At 39.2% G+C, this 23,249-nt stretch overlaps 1 protein-coding gene across 1 annotated transcript; it reads right to left on the bottom strand.

Annotated features, from left to right (window-relative positions):
* Nucleotides 1-12,700: 12,700 nt before the first annotated feature.
* Nucleotides 12,701-13,408, bottom strand: TMEM215 (transmembrane protein 215). The gene has a single exon (XM_063081560.1). It carries the CDS (start codon nucleotides 13,406-13,408, stop codon nucleotides 12,701-12,703), a length of 708 nt encoding a protein of 235 aa, XP_062937630.1.
* Between the last annotated feature and the right edge of the window lie 9,841 nt (nucleotides 13,409-23,249).

Consider the following 23,249-nt stretch of genomic DNA (forward strand, 5'->3'; position numbering starts at 1 on the left):
GATAACAGTCATTCTAACAGGTATGGGGTGATATCTCATTGTGATTTCAATTTGCCTTTCTCTGATTAGAGATGCTGAGCACTTTTTCATATACTTGTTGACTATTTGTATGTCTTCTTTTGAGAAATGTGTATTCAAGTCCTTTGCTCATTTTTAATCAGGTTGTGTTCCTTGCATATTTTGGATATTAAGTGCTTATTAGGTGTATGGTTTGTAAATATTTTCTCTCCCATTGTAATTTGTCTCTTTACTCTGTTGATTATCTCCTTTGTTGTGCAGAAGCTTTTTAATCTGATGCAATCCCATTGTTTATTTTTGCCTAACAGCCTATGCTTTTGGGGTCATATCCAAAATATCATTTGGGCCCTGTATTTGTGCAATCTGAAAGGTGAGAGCCTGCTTTGGGGGAATCCTTACTGGGAAGAGAAATTAGCACAGCCTCTGTTCCTTGTCTGCTCTTGATTTAGCCTAGATCAAGATTATTGGGCTCTTAGTTCTGGCCTCCATATTGCTGCTTGCATTTAATACCTCCTTCTTTGAGTGAGAAACTTTGGCAGAATTTATGCATTTAAAATTACTTAGTTTTTTCAACCAAGATGGCTGACTGGTGATGGCCAGCCTTTGTCTCTAATGCAAAAAAAAAAAAAAAAAAAAAAAAGCCCGAAGCAACAAATAGTCACCCATAGAGCAGAGTGTCTAGGAGAAAACAATGGAATCCAGCTAAACAGTGAGGAAAACCCCCCAAGACCTGGAAACTCAAGACAGCAACATAGAAAGAAAGGGGAAATTCCCAATCAGGACTGGCATGGAGGTAGGAGAAACCCTGCACTGCTGGGGCAAAATGCCCAGACATTGACATAGAACTGTGAGAAGCAAGAAAAAATCAGGGAAACATGAAATCCCCCAAAGAAGACTATAGTTCTTCGATACCAGATCCCCCAAAATAGGAACCTGGTGAATCATCTGAAGAGGAATCCCAAATGGCGATATGGAGGAAACTCAATGTGATGGAAGAAAAAAATAGAAATCACAATGAAGTTAAAAATAAAAAATCATATATTAGACATATATTAGAAATTCAACAAAGAGATAGAAACAATGAAAAAGAGCCGAGAAGAGGAACTGAAGAATTCCTTCAGTGAAATAAAAAATACAACTGACAGTATAAGCTGCAGGCTAGAACAAGTGGAAAAAAGAATTTCTGAATTAGAAGACAAGCTTTTTGAATTAACACAGTTGGACCAAAAAAAAAAAAAAAAAAGAATCTGATAACTTTAAGCATACAAACATCCATATTATGCGTGTACCAGAAGGGGAAGAAAAAGGAAAAGTCATTGAAAGCCTATTTAATGAAGTAATAGCCCCAAACTTCAAGTATTGGAAGACATAGTCTCACAGATCCCAAAAGCTCAAGTTCCCCAAACAGATTTAACCCAAAAACGACCTCTCCAAGACAAATTATAGTCAAATTGTCAAAAGTCAAAGAGAAGGAAAGAATTCTCAAATCAGCAAGACAAAAGCATCAAACCACCTATAAGGGAATCCCCATCAGACTAATAGCAGACTTCTCACCAAAAACCTATGGGCCAGGAGAGAGTGGTATGACATATTCCAACTGCTAAAACAACAACAACAACAACAACAAACCTGCAAAGAATACTACATCCAGCAAGGAGAAATAGTATATTTTCAAAACAAAGAAAAACTGTGAGAATTCACCACCACGAGACAAGACACTCAACAAATCCTCAAGGGAATCCTATATGTGGAATTAAATGAACAATATATATACAACCATAAATACACAAAAAAGGATAAAAACTGCTAGCAGAATAGATAAGCAAGTGGGAAAGAGAAAGAAAATGTATCTAACCACTATAAAAAAAAACACCAAACAGCAAAAACAAACAATAAAAGGGAAAGAAAGAACAAAAGAAATATAAAATAACCACACACACACACAAATACAATGGCAGGAATAAGGCAATACCTTTCAATAACAACCCTAAATGTAAATGGATTAAATTCTCCACTTAAAAGATACAAGATGACTGAAAGGATTAAAAAACTAGACCCCACTGTATGCTGCCTGCAAGAAACTCACTTTACCAAGAAAGACACACATAAACTAATAGTGAAGAGATGGAGAAAATTATTCCACACAAATGGAAGCCAAAAATGAGCAGGAGTTGCCATATTTGCCACCAGATAAAATAGACTGCAAACCAAGCCCTACAGAAAGAGACAAAGATGGACATTATATAATGATAAAAGGATGAATGTAGCATGAAGACATACGATCATAAATATATATGCATCCAAAATCAGAGCACCCAGATATATAAAGCAACTGATATTTGATCTAAGGAGAGAGATAGACCCCAACACAATAGTAGTTGGGGATTTAACATGTCACTCAGCATTGGACAGAACATCTGGACAAAAAAATCAAGAAATGTTGGATTTAAACTGCACTTTAGACCATATGGACTTGACAGACATTCATCCAACAAGTGCAGAATATACATTCTTCTCATCAGCACATGGATCATTCTCCAAGATAGACCACAAATTAAGTCTCAACAAATTTAAAAAGATTGAAATCATACCAAGTATATTTTCAGACCACAATAGAATAAAATTAGAAATTAACAATAAACAAACTTTGGAAACTATGCAAATACATGGAAAGACCAATGGGTCAAAGAAGAAATAAAGCAGGAAATTAAAATTTTTTTAAAGACAAATAGAAATACAAGCACAACTTACCAAAACCTATGGGATACTGCAAAAGCATTACTAACAGAGAGGTGTATAGAAATAAATGCTTATATCAAAAGAATAGAGAGCCTCACAAATAAACAACCTACTGCTACACCTCAAAGAACTAGAAAAACAAGAACAATTCAACTCCCAAATTAGTAGATGGAAAGAAATAATTAAGATCAGAGAAGAACTAAACGAAACACAGACCCACCCAAAAGATATGAAAGATCAATGAAACAAAAAGTTGGCTTTTTGAGAAGATAAATAAAATAGACAAACCATTAGCTAGTCCAACTAAAGAAGAGAGAAGACCCAAATAACAAAAGTCAGAAATGAAAAAGGAGACATTACAACTGACACCACAGGAATACAAAGAACCATTAGAGACTATTATAAACAACTATACACCAATAAATTTGAAAATCTGAAGAAAATGGATACATTTCTGAACACATTCAAACTACTGAGACTGAACCAAGAAGAAACAAAAAATCTGAACTGACCCATAAGAAGCAACAAGATTGAAGCAGTAATCCGCAGTGTCCCAACAAAGAAAAGCCCAGGACCAGACGGCTTCACTGATGAATGATGCCAAACACGTAAACAAGAATTAATATCAATCCTTTTAAAACTATTTCAAAAAATTAAAACACAGGCCATTCTCCCAAACTCATTCTATGAGGCCAGCATCACCTTGATACCAAAACCAGACAAAGACACAACAAAAAAACTACAGGTCAATATATCTGATGAATATAGATGCAAAAATCAACAAAATAGCAAACAGAATACAGCAACACATCAAAAAGATTATACACCATGATCAAGTGGGATTCATACCAGGGATGGAAGTATGGTTCAGCATATGAAAGTCAATAAATATGATACACCAGACCAACAAAACCAAGGACAAAAACCATATGATTATCTCAATAGATGCAGAAAAAGCATTTGACAAAATTCAACATCTCTTCATGATTAAGACTCAGCAAATCAGGTACAGAAGGAAAGTATCTCAACACAATAAAAGCCACATATGACAAACCAATTGCCAATATCATCCTGAATGGAACAGGAACAAGACAAAGATGCCCACTTTCACCACTCCTGTTTAACATAGCATTAGAAGTACTAGCCAGAGAAGTCAGGCAAGACAAAGAAATAAAGGGCATCCAGACTGTAAAGGACGAAATCAAACTGTCCCTTTTTGCAGACCTTATGTACAGAAAAACCTAGATACTCTACCAAAAAACTCTTAGAGCTGACTAACAATTTCAGTAGTGTTGCAGGATACAAAATCAACCCCCCCAAATCAGTAGCATTTTAACACTCCAACAACAAACTAGCAGGAAAATAAATCAAGAAAACAAGCCCATTTACAATAGTCACCAAAAATATAAAATACTTAGGAATCAATTTAACCAAGGAGGTGAAAGATCTCTATAATAAGAACTACAAAACACTATTAAAAAAAATTTAAAAAGACACAAAAAGGTGGAAAGACATACCATGCTCTTGGATTGGAAGAATTAACATCATGAAAATGTCCATACTACCTGAAGCAATCTACAGATTCAATGTAATCCCCATCAAAATACCAATGAAATAGAAGAAAAAAAAAATCCTAACATTCATATGGAACAACAAAAGCCTCTGAATAGCAAAGCAACCCTGAGCAAGCAAACAAACAAACAAAAATAAATAAAGCCAGAGGCATTACACTACCTGATTTCAAATTATACTGCAAGGCTATTGCAACTAAAACAGCATGGTACTGTCATAAAAACAGGTGCATGGACCAATAAATCAAAACATGTGCTTATAGACAACTGACCTTTGACAAAAGCACCAAGAACACACATTGGGGAAAGGACAGCCTCAGCCAATGGTGCTGGGAAAACTGGATATCTATATGTAAAAGAATGAAACCAGACCTGTACATCTTGCCATATACCAGTTCAACTCAAAATAGATTAAAGACTTACATATAAGACCAGAAACTATAAAACTTCTGGAAGAAAATATAGGAGAAACACTTCAGGATGTGGGACTGGGCAGAGACTTTATGAATAAGATCTCAAAATCACAGGCAACAGAAGAAAAATAAACAAATGGGATTATATCAAAACAAAAAACTGTACAGTGAGGGAAACAATCAATAGAGTGAAAAGACAACCTACATAATGTGAGAAAATATTTGCAAACTAAATTTATTACACACACACACACATATATATATTCTGGACATTGACAACAAGGGGTTAACATCCAGAATATACAAGAAACTTAAACAACTTTAGAGTTAAAAAAAATCATTAAAAAAATGGGCAAAGGAGATGAATAGACATTTCTCAAAAGAAGAAATGCAAATGACCAACAAGTATATGAAAAAATTCTCAACATCAGTAATCATCAGGGAAATGCAAATCAAAACTACATTATCATCTTAACCCAGGTAGACTGGCTATTATCAAAAAGACAGAGAGTGACAGATGCTGGTGAGGATATGGAAAAAGGGAACCCTTCTGAATTGGTGAGACTGTAAATTAGTACAGCTTTTATGGAAAACAGTGTGGAGGTTTCTCAAACAACTACAGATAGAACTACCATATGATCCAGCAATTCCAGTATGAGGTATATTCCCAAAGGAGTAGAAATTGTCATGTTGAAGTGATACCTGCACTCCCATGTTTATTGCAGCTCTGTTTACAATAGCCAAAATATGGCATTAACCTAAATATCCATTGATGGACAACTGGATAAGGAAAATGTGGTATATGTACACAATGGAATACTACTCAGCCACGAAAAAGAATGAAATTCTGCCATTTGCAGCAGCATGAATGATCTTGGAGAAAATTATAAGCGAAACGAGCCAGGCACTGAAAGAAAAGTACTGCATATCTTCGCTCATAAGTGGGAGTAAATAATAAAGAAAGAAAAAGAAGGAAAGAACAATCATAATAATATGTTGAACTTCCAGAAGGAGAGAACAGAACTGTGGTTACTAGAAGTGGGAAGGGGTGGGGGTTCGTGAGAAATTGGTTAATGGGCATAAGGAATGATTATGTTTTGTAATGATGAATATGCTAATTATCCTGATTTGATCGTCACACATTGTACACAGGTATTGATATTAAACTCTGTACCCCCAGAAATATGTATAGTCAATTATTTTTCAATAAAAAAGATTTAACTTTACTATCTTTATCATTCTAATACTTTAGATAATATTATTCACTTTATATTCCTTTAACTTCCTAGTTTTTATTGTACTTTTTGGCCTATTATTGAATAATTTTTAAAAGCCATTTGCTCTTATTTATTGGATGCTATTTTATATTCATTTTAACTTTGTCCAACAAGATATTTCTAGCTAAGTTTTCCTCTTATTGGAATATTCTCTTTAATTTCTTGTACATATTTATTTTCTTAGCCATTCAAAAAATGTATCAAAACTTTCTAGCATTTTTGTTTTACTCTCTACATTTTAGAAACCTGCTCTGTTTGGTTTATCCTCTTAGGCCATTTTCTAGCATCTGTTTCTAAGTTAGAGATGTGAAGTGGTGATGTTAGGGGATGAGGGACGGATGCCTGGACCCGCTTAGTGGCTTAGTTGGGTCTGCTGCCTGTGCTGACAGTTCCACACTCTCTTCTGCTCCCTCCCCTCCCCTTTCTCAACAGAGTTCTTTCTTGCTATTGTTAAAGGAGACCCTGGAATTCACCATTGCTGAGAAATAGAGTTACTCAAATTAAATCTCATTTTTACCTAGTCAGGTAAATTCACAGGACAATTTATATGGGTCAGAAGTTACTAAGACTGGCCTCAGATACTGCTCACAGGAATTGCTGAATAATGCCATCATCTTGTTCCAGAACCAGCCAGTGCTTCTCTGAATCACCAACCACAGTCCTGAACATCTCGCAGCCTTTACAGAGAAGGGGTGCTTCACTGGGAATAGTGAGTGAGGGTCTGCAATTCAGCCCTCCAATACCAACCCCAGAGAATACCCAGGTTGTCTTGAAGGTCCTGTTAAGAATTGCTGGAGGGAAGTTTAATAGAAGGACAATAGTCCAAGCTGGGGAATTACATTTTGTTGACCTACTTTGAGGATTAACCTAAGTACATTGATTTACCTTCTTTTTGGTCAGAAATTCAACGGATTGGTTGCCACACGCTCCTAGAATCTTCAGTTCTTGTCACCTGTTTGGTGCAGCCACTGACTTGGGGGTGGGGGATGGGGTGTGCAAGTTAGGTCAATCAGGGAGAGGAAAATGTTCTGAAAAGGGTTGTCTCTTTCTTCTTCTTGTTAGGTGAGATGTGGTTTCCCCAGAGAAACAATATCCTTCATAAAAGTTAGGCTCCCAATCCACAGAAGCCTCCTATTTTAACTCACATTGTTGCTGAAGGAGAGGTAGCCTTTAAGGGTGACCTAAAGGGTGCAATTTAGAGTTTTTACTGAGCAAGACAGGATGCGGGGTGGGGAGCAGGGTGGGGTAGGGAGGTGTAAATGTGGATAAAATGTGATTCCTGTTGTCAAAGAGCTGACACTAGATGAAGAGACAGACACATACACAACTAATATGTGCAGTGATAGTGGTGCAGGGTATTGTCACATCAGAGAATAAGCGAAGGATTAATTCTGAGTAGGGAAATCCAGAAGATTGTGGCAGCTGCCCCTTGAAGAATGTCATGGCATTAAGCAGCAGAGTAGTGAAGACAGGGTGGACATCTGAGACAGAGAAAATGGTTGGGGCAAAGGCTCAGGGTGATTGGCTGCAGAGCACCATCAGGAATATTCAAGAAGCTGCTGCTGAGGATGGGAGGTAGGATGGAAGAGCATAGGGCAGAGGGTGCCATTCTGGGTTGGTCTAATCACTCACATAGAAGGTTATTGTCTGTGCTTTTCATATTGAATTACAGGTAGGTGATTTTTTTTAAAAGGCTAGTTTTTTAAAACAAATGTAATCTTGCCTCAGATTAAAGAGTTGTCTTATACACAATAGCTCATTATCATGAAAAATAAGAAAGTGGTTAATTGCAAAAATGTCTTTTATATTTTATTCAACTTTCTAGGGTTAGATTGATCAAAGAGGAGCATAAGAGATTTTTAATAGCGTCATGTCCTGTTTTGCAACTGGCCCATTCTGTAACTCTGGACCTTGTTGAGGATAAAGTATGTAAAGCCTCAAACTGTCGCCAGAGATACCAAATCTGCAGGCTCTCATCTGATGTTGGGAAGGGGAATAAAGGGAAAAATAAAGGATCTTTAACAAGGGCCAGGCCCAGGAACAACTTGCCAAAGACTGTGAGATCTAATATCAGAGCCCACCTATTTGTGTGAATATCTGGGCAGCATCATGTGTAAACTTCTTTCTGTTGGGTGCCCATGGAGTGAAGACCCTGTGGTAGAATGTGAGAAATCAGAGACAGGATCTCAGACTCAATGGTGTTTACATGACTTTATGTTAACTGAACAATAGGTTGAATGGAATTCAGTCTTTTAAGATACTTGGTTGAGCCAAGCATTTGTTCACATTTTCATCCTCTGTTTAGGTTTTCCCTGTGAGGAACTAAAATACATAAAACTCATGGGCAAGGTCTACTGAATTCCTGAAATTCCAGTTCACTTGTGGGTCACTGATAGGAAACAATATCCATACATATGAAAAATATTATAAAATACATGGTGATGTACTTTAAGAAAATGCTTTTGGAACATTACAAAGTCATTAATGTTTAAGTCAATTTATCATTTTGCTTGTTGACAGTTTTGCTCTTGAAGACTGACACGACTGTGATCTGATTTTGAGATACACACTACTGGTATCTTAACTGGGGAAATGTCTTATCTTACTCTTAAAAATACTAGTTCAGGTCCTAATGGGAGGACCTTTGTGAAGAATTATTTTGTCTCCCACCCTATGTCTTACACCCACATGAGTGAAGAGCCGAACAGCAATATGAAGAGTTGGATTCATTTACATATTTCTGCTCCCTCTCCCATCTATGGGGAGACAGCTTTTTGATTGTAAATTTTCATCTTTATGGGCATGTAACAAATAATGTAGCAGTGTCACCAACAATAGAAAAAGAACATACAAGACCATCCATAAAACTTGATATCTGGCCAGCAATAAGAAATAGCATGATAAATTATGGAACATCACTAAAATGGTGTATTGCATAATTGTTAATTTATAATTAGGAATACTGCATAGAAACATGGAAACATGCTTAGGATATAATTAGAAAAGAAAAAAAAAAAAACACCGCACAATATTATAATATGTACACTGCATATGCATGTGGAGGAGGTCTGGAAGATAATGTGTCAAAATAGAAATACAGTAGTTCTGTTAGGGTAGTGGGATTGTAGATTTTCAAAAAGATTTTCTGTAATGTGATAATAGTAGCAGTAATAATAGTGAGTTTACCAAATAAGTTATGCTGTGGGTACAGAAGGGAGATATTAATGAATAAGCAGAGATTGGATCTTATAAAAGAGATCCTACATTCCTTTCCTACATTTGCTAGTTCAATGGATCTTAAGATCCATGGTATTGAAAACATTTTCAAAGGAGCTGGTTAGTAAGGTTTGGAAGAAAGCCTGAACTTAACTATATCTGGATTTTGTTTGCCAAGATGTTTGCAATAGAAAATAAATCTTGAAACAGTTGTCTAATATGCTCCAGCTTGGGTATCTTGGCTGAGTTCACACTTAGGAATCAAGAAACAGTTTGAAAAAAGAACCCATGTGCATAATAAGTAGGAATATAGAGCAAGAGAAATCTAATAGAGAAATTCCAAGAATAAAATGTCTATTTAAAATCATGTTGAAATGACTCTTTGGATTAACAGAGAAATAAAGGCAACTAATGCCTACTTAAATTTACATCTTACTCTTAAAAGGCTACCAGGAAAAATCCTCAAGTCTATTATATTAATATTAAAAATTTGCTGAAACTGTTGATTGGAATGAGTTGCTCTCTTCTTCTCTAAAGGGCTGAGACATTTTTTTTTCTCATTCTCTTCTACCTCTATTCAAAAGAACAACAGTTTTACCCTGAACAGTAGTTACAAGTGTTGGTTTGGGGCAGTAGACTACCTTGTTACATAGAGGAGGGGGTTGCTTCTCATATGATATTGAGAAAAATTCACACACACAATCACACATTTCATTCTTTCTGGTTAAACAAAGTTAAACCTTCCAGCTGAACATCTGCAAACCATTATTTTAGCACAGAAAAATATTCCCCACAAATGCTTACTTAAATAGCTTTTGTATCTTAAGTAAGTGGATGGAAGAAGAGACCTGAAATAGGTTTCTTCTGAAATGGAACTTGAAAATGTGATAAAATACCTTATATCTTTAAACCAATCGTTGACCCTTAATTTGGAAATTGAAGTGTGTGTGTGTGTGTGTGTGTGTGTGTGTGTGTGTGTGTGTGTGTATGTGTGAGTGAGAGAGAGAGAGAGAGAGACAGAGAGAGAGAGAGAAAAGAGTTTGAGCTGATTCCAAGAAATCAGAAAGTAACTTTTCCAAACCCCAAAGCATATCTGACACTTCAAACATCTCTTTTCAGACTCTGTGCAAGATTTGCTGAGTCTCTGTGGACATCTGTCTACCTATTTCTTCACGTCTAAAAATGTCCACAGTGGCAAACAAATTAGAGGAAGGTTGTAGTAATTTAAACTATTAGAGTAATATGATTTCCTGCTCTTAAAATTTATTAGAATTATTAAAAGGTATTGTGATTTTAGGAAACTATGTCTCCCCATCCCAAATCCAAAGCCCATTGCATTTAATGCAAGTATGTGTATTAGATTACTTTGGGCTATAACATTTAAAAATTTCTCCTCAAAAATATTTTCCTTTTAACATTGTCATTTTACTCCCAGGACTGTACTGTGTTGAATAAATAATATTTGGTAATAAAACACATCTATTTTCATACATCTACAAAATTCTTTTGAGTAGTAGCAATTCAATCCATGTTGCATAATTTTTATCATGAATTGCATAACTTTGGCATGCATTTTGCTGAAACTTTTTCCCTGGCAGTATATAAACTGCCTTTGACATAATATGATAGAATATTCAAACTGGGAGTAAATGATAGAAATATGCTACAGTAAGTCAGTTCTCCCCTTCATAGAGTATGACACTGAGCTGTGAGAAGATAAAATTTGCCTGATTGCCCATCTCATTTTCTCACATTTAAGCCCTACTGAAAAAAACTACATACTTTTGATCTTGAACTTGATTTGAATATTGTGATTTTTAAGAGTATGATTCTTAAGACAGAACAATTGCTATATTCAAGAAAGAATTGCAGAGTTGGACTTGAAATACACAAAAGAGGTATTCTAAAAATTTTTGTCCTCAATTCCCCTATTGGGAGAAAGTGACGAAAACTTTCTAATCACTTAAAATCACTATTCTTTGAGAGATATAAAATAATCCTGATTTTCAAGATGAAATCTATCACCATTCCTATATACAATTCAATATTTTTCTTCAATAGGGATCAGCTGGTATTCTGGTTGATTGTCCTCTTATCTATTGAAATCGAGCAAGGGAAATAGGAATTACATTTTAGGATTCCATTGTGAGTCTTTTTTTTTTTTACTCAGCATCAGGAAAGTGTGCAATAAAGAGACTTTTAAATACCCTTGTATTTTTTCAGTCCTTTTTCTGAAGAGACAATCTTTATTGGGTCTGCACCTCCACCCTTGATCTTGTTACAGATGCTATTTTTTGCTGTTAGCTGGGTTAAAGTGTTAACCCTGCATGAGTTTGGTAATAAAAGATTATTGAAATTTCCAGAAAAAAACAACAACAGATTTTTACCATGTAATGTTCACTGATCAGGTGAACTTAATAAAATCCGGGCTTCAGTTAAAGCTAGAAGATTAACTTTTGTTTCATTGGCATTTATAGTCTGTGGGGGTGTTGAACAAATGTACAAATAATGACACTTCCAAAGGTTTAACCACTGCAGTTCTTACAAATTTTTCACATTTTGGTCTTTACAGTTTTCAGATTTTAAAAGGCATACAAGAATAGTAATTATCAGTGCATTCTCCCAGAAATATTAAAGACACTGGATATATATGTAAAATTCATTTTGCATTGAGGAAAACAAATTCTAATCTATGAAAATATTACACCAAGTCATTTTGCACCTGGTGACGAAATTATACACGAATGATAATAAATGTTAAAAATATTTCAGATAATGACCTGGTAAATCAATTTAAAGAGTTTAAGAAGTAACATAGTCATCTAATAATATTCATTTTTCACATAGCTGGTCACACTTACTTTATTTGAAACCACGAACTTGTCAGAGGATAATGCCATAAAACTTAATTATTCAACTGCTTTAACTCCAAAAACCATCCCATCTAAGGAGGGTTTAACTGTTCTTATCTTAATTTTGTTTTTCTTTCAGCAAATACCAAGTGTGACAAGCTTTTCTCCAGATAAAAATCATTCCATATAATAGAGCATTAAATTTTTCTTTCAATTTCTCTCTATATAAAGCAGCTCCATTTCCCACTGGATACCCCACACATCACTTGATGCCTGACGTCTGAAGCCCATTCTAGATCTGTGTTGCTTTCAGCAGGTGCTAGATAGCACTTTTTGGGTTAATTTACAAAAACATTTAACAGTTTAAATTGTTAACACGCAATTGGAACCACTTCCTTTTCTACCCATTGCCTCTTCCAGTGTTCTGAATCCTCATGACCCTTTCCCAAAATGTGTCCCCATACATGACTCTCAGTCACCAGAGGCTTGCACGCCCATCACATACCAGGTCAATTTCTAGCAGTGTGAAGGCTGTTGGAGCAGAGCAATTCCCTTCCATTGGGAGCTGGGTGCAGTCAAGTTTCTATCAATACAGCGACCCTTGTATGCAAAGCTTAGACTATTGTCTCGTGGTCACACCTGCCTTGGCTTTGATTGATGTAACAACAGTATCTGTCATACGGGCTGTTCTGCTTGTAGGAGCAAACTATGATACTGTCCTGGGGCACAAAGAAGATGCTGTCCTCCGGCTCAGGGTGCTCGGATCTGTCCCAGACTGAGCACTTGGCTTCCAAGGCACTGTAGGCGAGGGAACTGCCCGAGGGACAGTAGCCATCCAGGTATCTGGACGTCTCCTCCCGATGCCCGCTCTGGACCAAGCTCTGGCATTCTCTTTCCTCCATGGGTGTGGGGGTGGTGATGGAGGTGGCCATAGGCACTTCGCCCTGCCCCTGTGGGGGAGGCTTCCCGCTGAGGCCAGCCTTCTCAGCCAGCGCATCTGAGCTCCCCTTGCCTGACTCAAGGTCTGAAGGGGTCCTCAGCAGTTCCACCACCTCCTTGTCCTTGGGTTTCCGGAAGCAGGGCAGCTTGCGGACCCATAGCAGCTCGTTCTCGGGCCACTTGGTGCATCCCTCGGTTTTCCTGGCCAGGGCAATGGCTGCGATGCCCGGTAGGCAGATGGCTGGCCCGATGGCCAGGAGGGGGATGTTTCCCAGAGTCTCCCCTTTCATCCCAGAGACGGTGAACATGAAACCAAAGACCAGGAAGACACTGACCAGGGCCACCACCAGCCCAGTCCTCGGGTTAATGTCATCAGGCCGCATCTTTCACTCCATCCAGGTTGGGGGCTGCTTGCTGGTCAGGAAGCAGGTTCCTCTCTGCTGCCAGAGGCGAAACCACAGTGGGTTAAAAACAAAACCAAACAAAACACAAAACCCAAGTCAAGTTCCCACCCGCCAACTCTCTGTCTCTCTCTTGCTCTTTGTCTCTGACTCTACCTGTCTTTCGGTCTTGGTGTCTGACTCTCTGTCCCTGTCTTTATCTTTCTTGCAATCTCTGTCTCTTTCGCCCAGTTCCACTTGCAGTCTCTCCCTCTCTATTTCTATTTCTCCCTGTTTCTCTTGCAATCTCAATTTCTTTCTCTCTCCCTCCTTTTTCTTTCTCTCGTTCACCATCCCTCTCTCCCTTTCTCACTATTGCAACCTGTCTCTCTCATATGAACATGCACGGACTGGGGTCATCGAGGTACCTGAGGTTTTCAGCAGTCCCCCGTTTCCCGGGAGCAGGGAAAGAAGCCAGTCTGAGTGTCGTCAGAAACCTCCACAGCAGCTGCCCCCTTGGCTCGCTCCCTTGGTTCTGGGACGAAAGCCTGGTTTTCCCCAGTGGCTCTGCATCCAGGAGGTGGGACGTGGGAAAGTGTCTTTCCTAGCAGTGGCCGTCGGTCCCCAGGGCTGGGCAAGCGGAGCCGCGGCGCAGCCCAGCGCGGGCTCAGCGCACAGAGCGCGGGGCGGGCGCCGGGGGAGGGGGACTTGGCGTGGAAAGAGGGGGAGCGGCGCGGCCCGGCCTCGTTACATCACTCGCGGAGCACGGTCGCAGACAAAGCAGGACGCGCGGGGGCGCGAGGGGCTCAGACCCCGGGGAGGGTCCGGGACGCGAGGCCGCCGAGGGTGGAGACGGGAACCCAGGTTGGTCTGCCCACGGGGCAGCCGTCGGGATGTCCGAGCCTGGGCGCAAGCCCGAGGTCCGAGGGGTGAGGTACCAGCGGGAGATGTCCTTCGGGGATCCTCACCCTTCCCGGCTGACAAATCCGGTGACCCGACCGCGCTTCTGTCGACCTGGCGGTCTCGGGACGCCGAGGGCTGCACCCCTCGAGGGCCGGGTGCCGGCGCCCTGCTCTGGTCCGCTCTTGCAGCCCGAGCGCACAGGACGAGCGCCCGGCCTGAGTTAATGGTGACGGGTGGGTGCCGGGTCTTGCCCGGGGCCTGGGGGGTCACCGGAGCCCCTCCCCCTGCCCCTCCAGCTCTGGGCCCTGGAGAGCGTGGCCGTGGGACCGCGACCCCACTCCCGCGTCGCTCGCGAGAAGAAGGGGCCTTGACGGCGCGGCTCGGGACTGCCCACCACCCCGCGATGCTGCTCTCCGGGTGCTTCTGCCCTCCCTTGCTCGCGCTGGTGTGGTGGGCACGTCTGCTTCCCTCCCACTCGGTCTTCGGCCGAAGCAGATGGACTCCTCCAGCCCCTGGGGCAGGACTGGCCTTGGCTGTGATTCTTCCACAGGGCCGCCCATTTACAGCAGAGGACGGTAGTGGGATTCAGGACGGCGAGGACACAGTCTGGCACGTCAAAGCCTGCCTTGGTGGAAAGAGCTTTTACATCTAGGCCTTCCCCACTTAAACTAGCTGTGTGACTCTGAGGGTCACCCATCCCATCTGTAAAATGACAATATGGATACCAAATACACGAGGGAACATTGTGAGGCTTAGATAAATGCAAAGTTCCCAGAACAATGCTTGGTACACGGTCCCTATTCCAAAAAACGGTTCATATGTGTAATATACATATATATGAGTGTATTTCAAAAAGTTGATGGAAAGATTCGTATTATCTTTTAATTTTATTTCTCCATGAACTTTTTGAAATATACTCGTGTGTGTGTATGTTTGTGTTTTATATATGTTTTTCAGAGTGTGTCATTATGTATTATTTTTCAGTGTGTGTCATTGTAATCAGTGTCCTCATCATGTAAATCAGGAGCCAAATCACAAAGGACCTGTCTGTGGGAATAAGTACTTTTCACTTTATCCACTAGGCAATGAAGAACCGTGGAAGTATTTTAAGCAGAGACCAATGCAAAAGTATTCTATTTTTGACAGATGGTGAGAGCAGGTTAGAGTACAGGTTGGAGGGGTAAGTCTGGAAGCAGGGAGACTTGTTAGGAGGACAGTTTAGTAAGCCAGGCAAGACATGATGTGGGCATGAACAATGCCAGGCTACTAGGGGTGGTTAGAAGAATGCAGATCTGAAAGATATTTAAGGGTTGGGTCAAGTGTCTTGGAGCACAACGAAGTGAGGTGGAGGGAGGAGCCAAAGTTGATCCCCAAATTTCTTACTCTTTGAACTAGGTGGATCAGGAACCAGACTCCTCATTTTCCACTCCATCATCTATTTTGTGTGTTTTTTATATTCTTGTTCAGTAGATAGCTGCTGCACCTTTGACCATAGAATTATTTAGGAAGGAAGGAAGGAGAAAAGGCAAAGGGCAAAAGTGAGGTACCAGCTGTGTGGCCGTTTGCATCAGGAAAATAACCGTTTTCCTGCAGCCCCACCAAGTAGACAGGCGTCTGCTTATCATTGGCTGGAAGGATGTCATATGGGCTACAAAGGAGCTTGGGAAATCAAGTTTGTTTATTTATTTTTTATTTGCCAGATTCATTGCTGCTTTAAAAAAAATCAGGGTTTTGTTAACAAGGGAAAAGGGGAGAATGAATACTGGGGAAGCAGCTAGCTGCGGGTGCTACAGCTATTGAACACTTTCCCTTCTTGAAACCTCTCTTCCCCCGCCTTTACTGACACTATTCTATCCTTATTTTCCTTCTGTCTCTCTGATCACTCATTTCTTGACTACTGTGTAAACTCCTCTTTATTTTATTTATTTTTATTTTTAAGAAACTCCTCGTATATTGATGTTCTGCTAGTTCTGTCCCTATTATTCCCTTTCCTGATTTCTCTTAACTTCCTTATCATTTTATAATAGTTTCAAACAGGCTGGATAGGCTATGACTACTAAATTGATCTCTTTAGCCTTGTCCTTTTCCATCAGCTGCAGGTCTATAATATTGTCTGCTTGATATTGCTGTCTGGATGGTATACAGACACCTCACACTCAACGTGGCACCAACTGAACTCATCATATTCCCTCCAAACTTGCTCTTTCTTATTTTTTTTTCACAAAGTCTACATTTTTATATCTTTTTCATTTTTATCTGTTCTTTCTTATTTGACCTTATCATTCCTCCTGTTTGCCAACTGAGAATTTTTGGAATTGTCCTCTCTCCTTTCTCTCCCTAACAACCTACATCTGCTAAGTCACCCAAATTATTATAGTTTTACCTTCCAAGTCCCTTGAATATCCCCTCTTGTACTTGTGACCTAGGAAAATCACTTTACCTTTCTGTGTTTGAACTTTTTATGAGACAAAGACTTTGGTGAGGAGCTAGCTAAGGTCCATTTCAGCTTTAATATTCCCTGGTTCTCTGGCTCTTGCTTCTGCAGAGTTGAGCTTATGTCCGTGTTGTGCAGGTGCTTCTGACAGTTGTGCTGGAAATCAAGTTGGGTCCTAAAGAAGCAAGGTTGCTGAGCAGAGACCTACTCTCACTTGTACAAACACCTAACTCCATTCTGACATTTAAGTCATGCAGTTCATCTACTTAGGCATTAGATAAGACTTATGCATAAGATCACAGGAAACTTCAATTACTATTTAATTATAGGCCTCATTCTCAAAGCAATTCCTTCTTGGAGGTAATTTCAGATGGTCTTTGAGCAGGAGATATACTTTCCCAAGTCAGCGGCAATAGCGGGTGTGGGTGGGAGATATCACCCAGGGTCACAAGAGACAGACGAGTTATTCTTAGTATTTGATTTCCTGCCTGTACAAGCTGATTGCACTAGGATTTTAAAACCTTAAGCAGTTCTTGCAACACTTTAAGCATATACAGCCATGTATAAAAGCTTTTCATTAGGAGAGAAACGAAATTCAGATTAAAATGAGGCTTTGGCATGTGGGTGTTTCAAAAGGAAAACAGAACCTTTTATTTCTGAAATTACAGAAATCGTGGCAAGCAAGCATTTGAAGATGCCTTGTAGGATATGTACTCCAACTCTCTTATTGTAGGTGAAATCCAGAAAGTTTTCATTCATTTAATATTAGTTGAGTGTTTATAGTGCACCTGGCACTGTTACTAGGTGCTGGAGTACAAATCAAATAAGACATCGTCTGCCTTTATAGATCTCACAGTTACAGAGCAAGATGTATGTATTAGTCAGGATAGAACAGCGGCAACAAAATCTCAAAGGCCACGGGCTCATACAACGTGTCTACGCTGGGCCAGCTGCAGCCCTGCTCCATCTCTTCTTCGTTCTAAGTCTCAGGTTGACAAAGCAGCCTCTATTCGGGATATTGCTAGTACTGCAGCAGAGAGATGAAAGAGCAGGGCAAGCCGCATGCTGCTTGGTGAAGCTTACACCTTAGATTTTGTCATCACCCCTATTCACTTCACTTCTTTTTTAAAAAATTAATTAATTAATTAATTAATTTTTGGCACAAAACAAGTCTTAATATATTTAAAAACACTAAGATCATAGAAAATATGTTCTCTGACCACAATAACAGAAGGAAATTTAGAATATTCAAAAACGTGTGGAAATTAAACAACACTCTCCTAAATAAACACTGGATAAAGAGAAAAATCACAGGGAAATTAGAGAGTACTTTGAGATAAAAATCAAAGTGCAACATATCTAAATTTATCGGATGCCCGGCTCATGCAGTGTGCTTCGAGGAAAATCTATACTTGTGAACACAAGAAAATAAGAAAAATCTCAAATCAGTAATGTAAACTTCTACCTTAAGAAAATAGGAAAAGAACAAATTAAACCAAAAGCAAAAATAAGTAGTAAATAACAATGATTACAACAGAAATATATGAAATACGGAATTAAAACAGAGAAAATTAACACCAGAAGTTGATTCTTTTAAAGTCAAAATTTTCAAAATTTTCCTTTATCTAGACTGACCAAGAAAAAAAGAGAGAAGACCAAAATCACTAAAATCAGAAATAAAGCATGGGCATTATTACCTTGTCATTATGGTTTTTCTGTGATGGTAAGATTTAGTTTCTTTCTCTTTCTTCTTTCCATTTCTGTTCCACCAGAGGGCTTTGATCTTTTTTGTGTATTTGTGGTAGTGATTATCATTTTTTGGGTTCCAGATGCGGGACTTCTTGTAGGAAGTCCTTTCTTGTAGGGCTGGTCATGTGGTGGTGAACTCCCACAGTTTTTGTTTGTCTGGAAAATACACCATTTTCCCTCATTTCTGAAGGATAGCCTTGCTGGGTACAGTATTCTTGGCTGGCACTTTTCTTTTTCTTCTAGTATTTTGAATATCTCATCCTCTTTTTTTCTGGCCTATAGAGTTTCTGTTGAGAGGTCTGCAGTTAGTCTGATAGTGGCTCCCTTATAGGTGACTTGATGCTCTTCTCTTGCTTCTTTTAAGGTTCTCTCTTTGTCTTTGAGCTTTGACAGTTTGCCTACAATGTGTCTTGGAGAGGAACTTTTTGGTTTGAATCTGTTTGGGGATATTTGAACCGCCTGGATCTGAAGGTCCATGTCTCTCCCTATAGCTGGGAAGTTTTCTGATATTATTTTGTTGGGTAGGTTTTCCATGCCTTTTCTTTTCTCCTCCCCTTCTGGAACAGCCGCAATTAAATTTATGCACTTAAGATTGTCTGATAGCTCTCTTAGGTTTTCTTCATTTTTAAAAATTCTTTTTTCCTTTTTTTGTCTGTCTGGGTTATTTTGAAAACACTATCTTTAGGATCAGAAATTATTTCTTCTGCTTGTTGTAGACTGCTGCTTAAGCTCTTGGTTGTCTTTTTTATTTCATTGAGTGAATCTTTCAGTTCATGAGTTCTTCTATGTTCTTTTTTAAGGTATTAATCTGTAAATTTCCTCTTTCATATCCTGGATTTTTTTTCTCATTTCACTCTGTTGTCTCGATGAGTCTTCTAATATCTCAGTTAGTTTACTTAAGATTGTTGCTTAGAATTCCTCTTCAGTCATTTCAAGGTTTCCCTGCTCTGTAGGGCCTGGTATTTGAGGATTAATGTATTCCTTTGGTGGTATCATGTTTTCTCAGGTTTTCATATTTCTAGTATCTCTACATTGATGTCTGGTCATCTGGCAGAGCAGTTGCTTCTTCTATTACTCTGGAGTGGGCTTTGAGGAGAGAGACATCCTCTTCTTTTTCTGGTCTCTGCTGGTGACTCTCCTTATGTCAATGTAGTCAAGTCTCTGGTGGGCCTCCTGCACATCAGTTGTGGCTACAGCTATGGCATTAAGCCACTTTTGCAGCAGCTGTGGCTGAGGTGGTGGCTGTCATGGGCCACCTATACAGAAGTGGTGTTTTCAGTGTGCTCCTTGCCTGCTCCCAGGTGGGAGATGCTGCCCTTGGCTCCTGCCTAGGACCCCTGCTTCTTGCCTGCTTCTGGGCAGAGGGGGCTTCCTTTGGCTTCTGCCTGGGACTCTGGGCTTGCCCAGTTCTTGCCTGCTTCCAGGCAGAGGGCCATTTCACTTACTTATCCAGGTATGGTATCCTACCCTAATAGGATATGAGAATCTTTGGAACTCCTGAATTTTCAAAAAATAAAGGTAGGATTCTTTTTGTCTGGTACCATAAAAATTTTGTAGTTGTTGCTTGTAAGACTGATAAGTGTTTCACATTCTGCTGGAGAGATCATTTAACATCAAAGATCTCATTCCCTGGTGGGGACCAGTCCCTTCCTGGTGTGACAGCAGGAACAGACATGCCTGCAAGTACACTGAATGTGACAGCCAAATGAAGTGGGCCTATGTCAGCCTGTTCCTTCTCTGGACTTTTCCTTTTGTTTGCCTGCCCTCTCCTAGGCTTGCTGTCTCTTCTGGGCTTGAATTTTTAGTTCTGGGGCCTGAAAACCCATGGAACATGGATCCTGTCTACCTTCTCTCTAAATTAGGGATGCTCTTTTGGTTGTAGTAACAGAAACCATTAGAACTAGCCTAAATCAGAACAAAAGAAGCTTTTTGGGGGGGATTTTCTGGAAAATGCAAGGGCAGGGATGTAGCTGTAGCTCTGGAAAGAGATGAAATCAGAGAAATACCACCATGTCTTTCTCTCTGATACTCATTTCTCTTCTATCTGTGTCTATTTTGCTCTTCCTTTTCTTTCTATGGATTACCTCACATTTGTTAGAATGGCTGTTATCAAAAAGATTGAAGATAAATGTTGGCAAAGAGGTGGAGAAAAGGGAACATTTGCACACTGTTGTTTGGAATGTAAGTTGGTTCAGCCATTATGGAATACTATATCAAGGTTCCTCAAAAAATTAAAAATAGAACTACTGTATGATCCAGTAATCCCAATTCTGGGTATTTATCCAGAGGAAATGAACTCAGGAACTCAAAGAGACACATGTACTTCCATGTTCATTGTAGCATTATTCACGGTAGCCAAGATATGGAAACAACCTAAATGTTCATTGATGGATAAATGGATACATGATAAAAAATTTGCTATATACATATGATGGAATATTACTCAGTTTTAGAAAAGAAGGAAATTCTGCCATTTGTGAGAACATGAATGGACATGGAGAACATAGCACTAAGTGAAATAAGCCAAACACAGAAATACAAATACTGTATGTTCTCTTATATGTGAAGTCTACAATAGTCATACTCATAGAAGCAGAGAGTATAATGGTAGTTGTCAGGGTTTGGGGGAGGGGAAAATGTGGAGGTGATGTTCAAATGGTACAAAGTTGCACATATGCAAGATAAATAAATTTTGGGGATCTACTATATAGCATAGTGCCTGTAGCTAACAATACTCTATAGTGTACTCAAAATTTTCTGGGAGAGTAGATCGTGTATTAAGTGTTCTTACCACTCACTCACTCAATCAGTTAATCAACGGGATAGGAGGAAACTTTGGGAAGTGATGAATATGTTGATGGCCTTGATAGTGGTGATGGTTTCATGGGTGTATACTTATTCCCAAAACATAAAGTTGTATACATTAAATATGTACAGATTTTTAAACAAGCAAAAACAAACAAACAAACAACATTTTGATGCTGGGGGGATGAAGAAGAAGTATCAAAAGAGACTATGATAAAGGACTGACCAGTGAGGTGAAAAAAATGAAGAGATGTCTAAGAAGCCAAAAGAAGATGGTATTTCAAGATGGGAGGAGCAACTGCATCAATTTTGCTAATAGGTCAAGTGTGATAAGGACTAAAAAGTGACCACTGCACTTAGCAACACAGAAATTGTTGGTCACCTTGCAAGAGCAGTTCTGGTGTGGTGGGAGGAGCTGAAAGCTTGCTTGAAGTGACTTCAAGAGAGAACTGGAGAAGAGGAATTGGAGGCAGACAGCAGAGATAACTCAAAGAGTTTTGCTGTTAAGAAGAGGAGGGAAGTGAGATAATAGCCAGAGGTCGGGGTGTGGGGTTAAGAGGAAACTTTTTAAAAGATGGGAGCATTAATGACATTTTGCACATAGAGATGTAAGAAAAGCAATTTAAATGACAATGATATACCACTTTTACCCATTAAATTTATAAATATAAAAATTAATACCAGTGCTGGGGAGTGATGCACTAAGGTGAGTACTTTCACATATTGATGGTGAGAATGTATCTATCCTACCTATTGATTGGAAGAAATCTATCCAGACACATCAAGAGCCTTGTAAATTTCACGTCTTTTGCATGATCACTACATTTTAAAATGTCAATAATACGTATGTATTGATGGAAAGAACCAACCCAGGCATCATCTAGGTAAATTATTTAGCATTTTATATCAAGGTGTAGACGTAAGAATCCCCAGCCTCATCAACAGACACACAGTTGGGGATGACAATGTCTGAGAAAGGAAGGGTCACAATCCAACCTTCCGGAAGCAAAAGAGTCTCTCTCTAGGTTTACCATATATACATAAAGCTTATTCTCACGAGGCCGATCCAGCCCTGCTCACAGACTGGCCTCATGTCTGCTAGGACTACCCAATGGGACACCAGGGAACAGTTCATGAGGAGTAAACAAAACCCTCACTATCATCCTTAGACTCTTCAGACCCACACAGCTGGTCTGAGTACACTCTTGAACGCAGGGTTGAGAACTAGAAAGGGGGATCATTTTATGGAAGTTTCCAAAAGTCAAATAAAGAAGACCCTACCCAGCTGTGTGTTGTATTATTACTGTAGCCATCAGCCTCATGAGACTGTTTAATTAAAGTCAAATAAAATAAAAAATTTAGTTTCTCAGTTGTGCTACTCACAGTTCAAGTGATCAGTTGTCACACTGGCTACTATATTGGACAGTGCAGAGGTAACACATTTCATCACCACAGAACATTCTATTGGACAGTGCTGAGCTTCAAGGCTTATTGCGATCTGCTTGGCCAATGCATTATGATGCTAGCAGTCTTTCTTGCAGAATAATCAGTGGTACAAAAATATTTATGTAAAAAATAATAATTTACAATGCTGTAATAGTAGACACTGGAAAACCTTGAAATGTCCAGCAACAGAGGAAAGGTTACATACAGAATAGTGTATATGTTGGAGGGACTATTGCATATTAAGTTAAGGGAATACTATGCAGACATAAAATTATATTTAAAAGATTTTTAAATGACACATGAAAATGGTCTTTTGTATTGTATACATTAAATATGTACAGATTTTTAAACAAGCAAAAACAAACAAACAAACAATATTTTGATGCTGGGGGGATGAAGAGGAAGTATCAAAAGAGACTATGATAAAGGACTGACCAGTGAGGTGAAAAGAATTAAAAATTCTACAGATAATAGGATCCTGATTACTAAAAAGACTATAATAGAAAA

Source organism: Cynocephalus volans, chromosome 17, assembly GCF_027409185.1.
Source record: "Cynocephalus volans isolate mCynVol1 chromosome 17, mCynVol1.pri, whole genome shotgun sequence".
Classification (NCBI taxonomy): Eukaryota; Metazoa; Chordata; class Mammalia; order Dermoptera; family Cynocephalidae; genus Cynocephalus; species Cynocephalus volans.

What these genes read in the sequence shown, in the direction of transcription:
- TMEM215 (XM_063081560.1), bottom strand. Translation starts at nt 13,408, where the DNA reads ATGCGGCCTGATGACATTAACCCGAGGACTGGGCTGGTGGTGGCCCTG.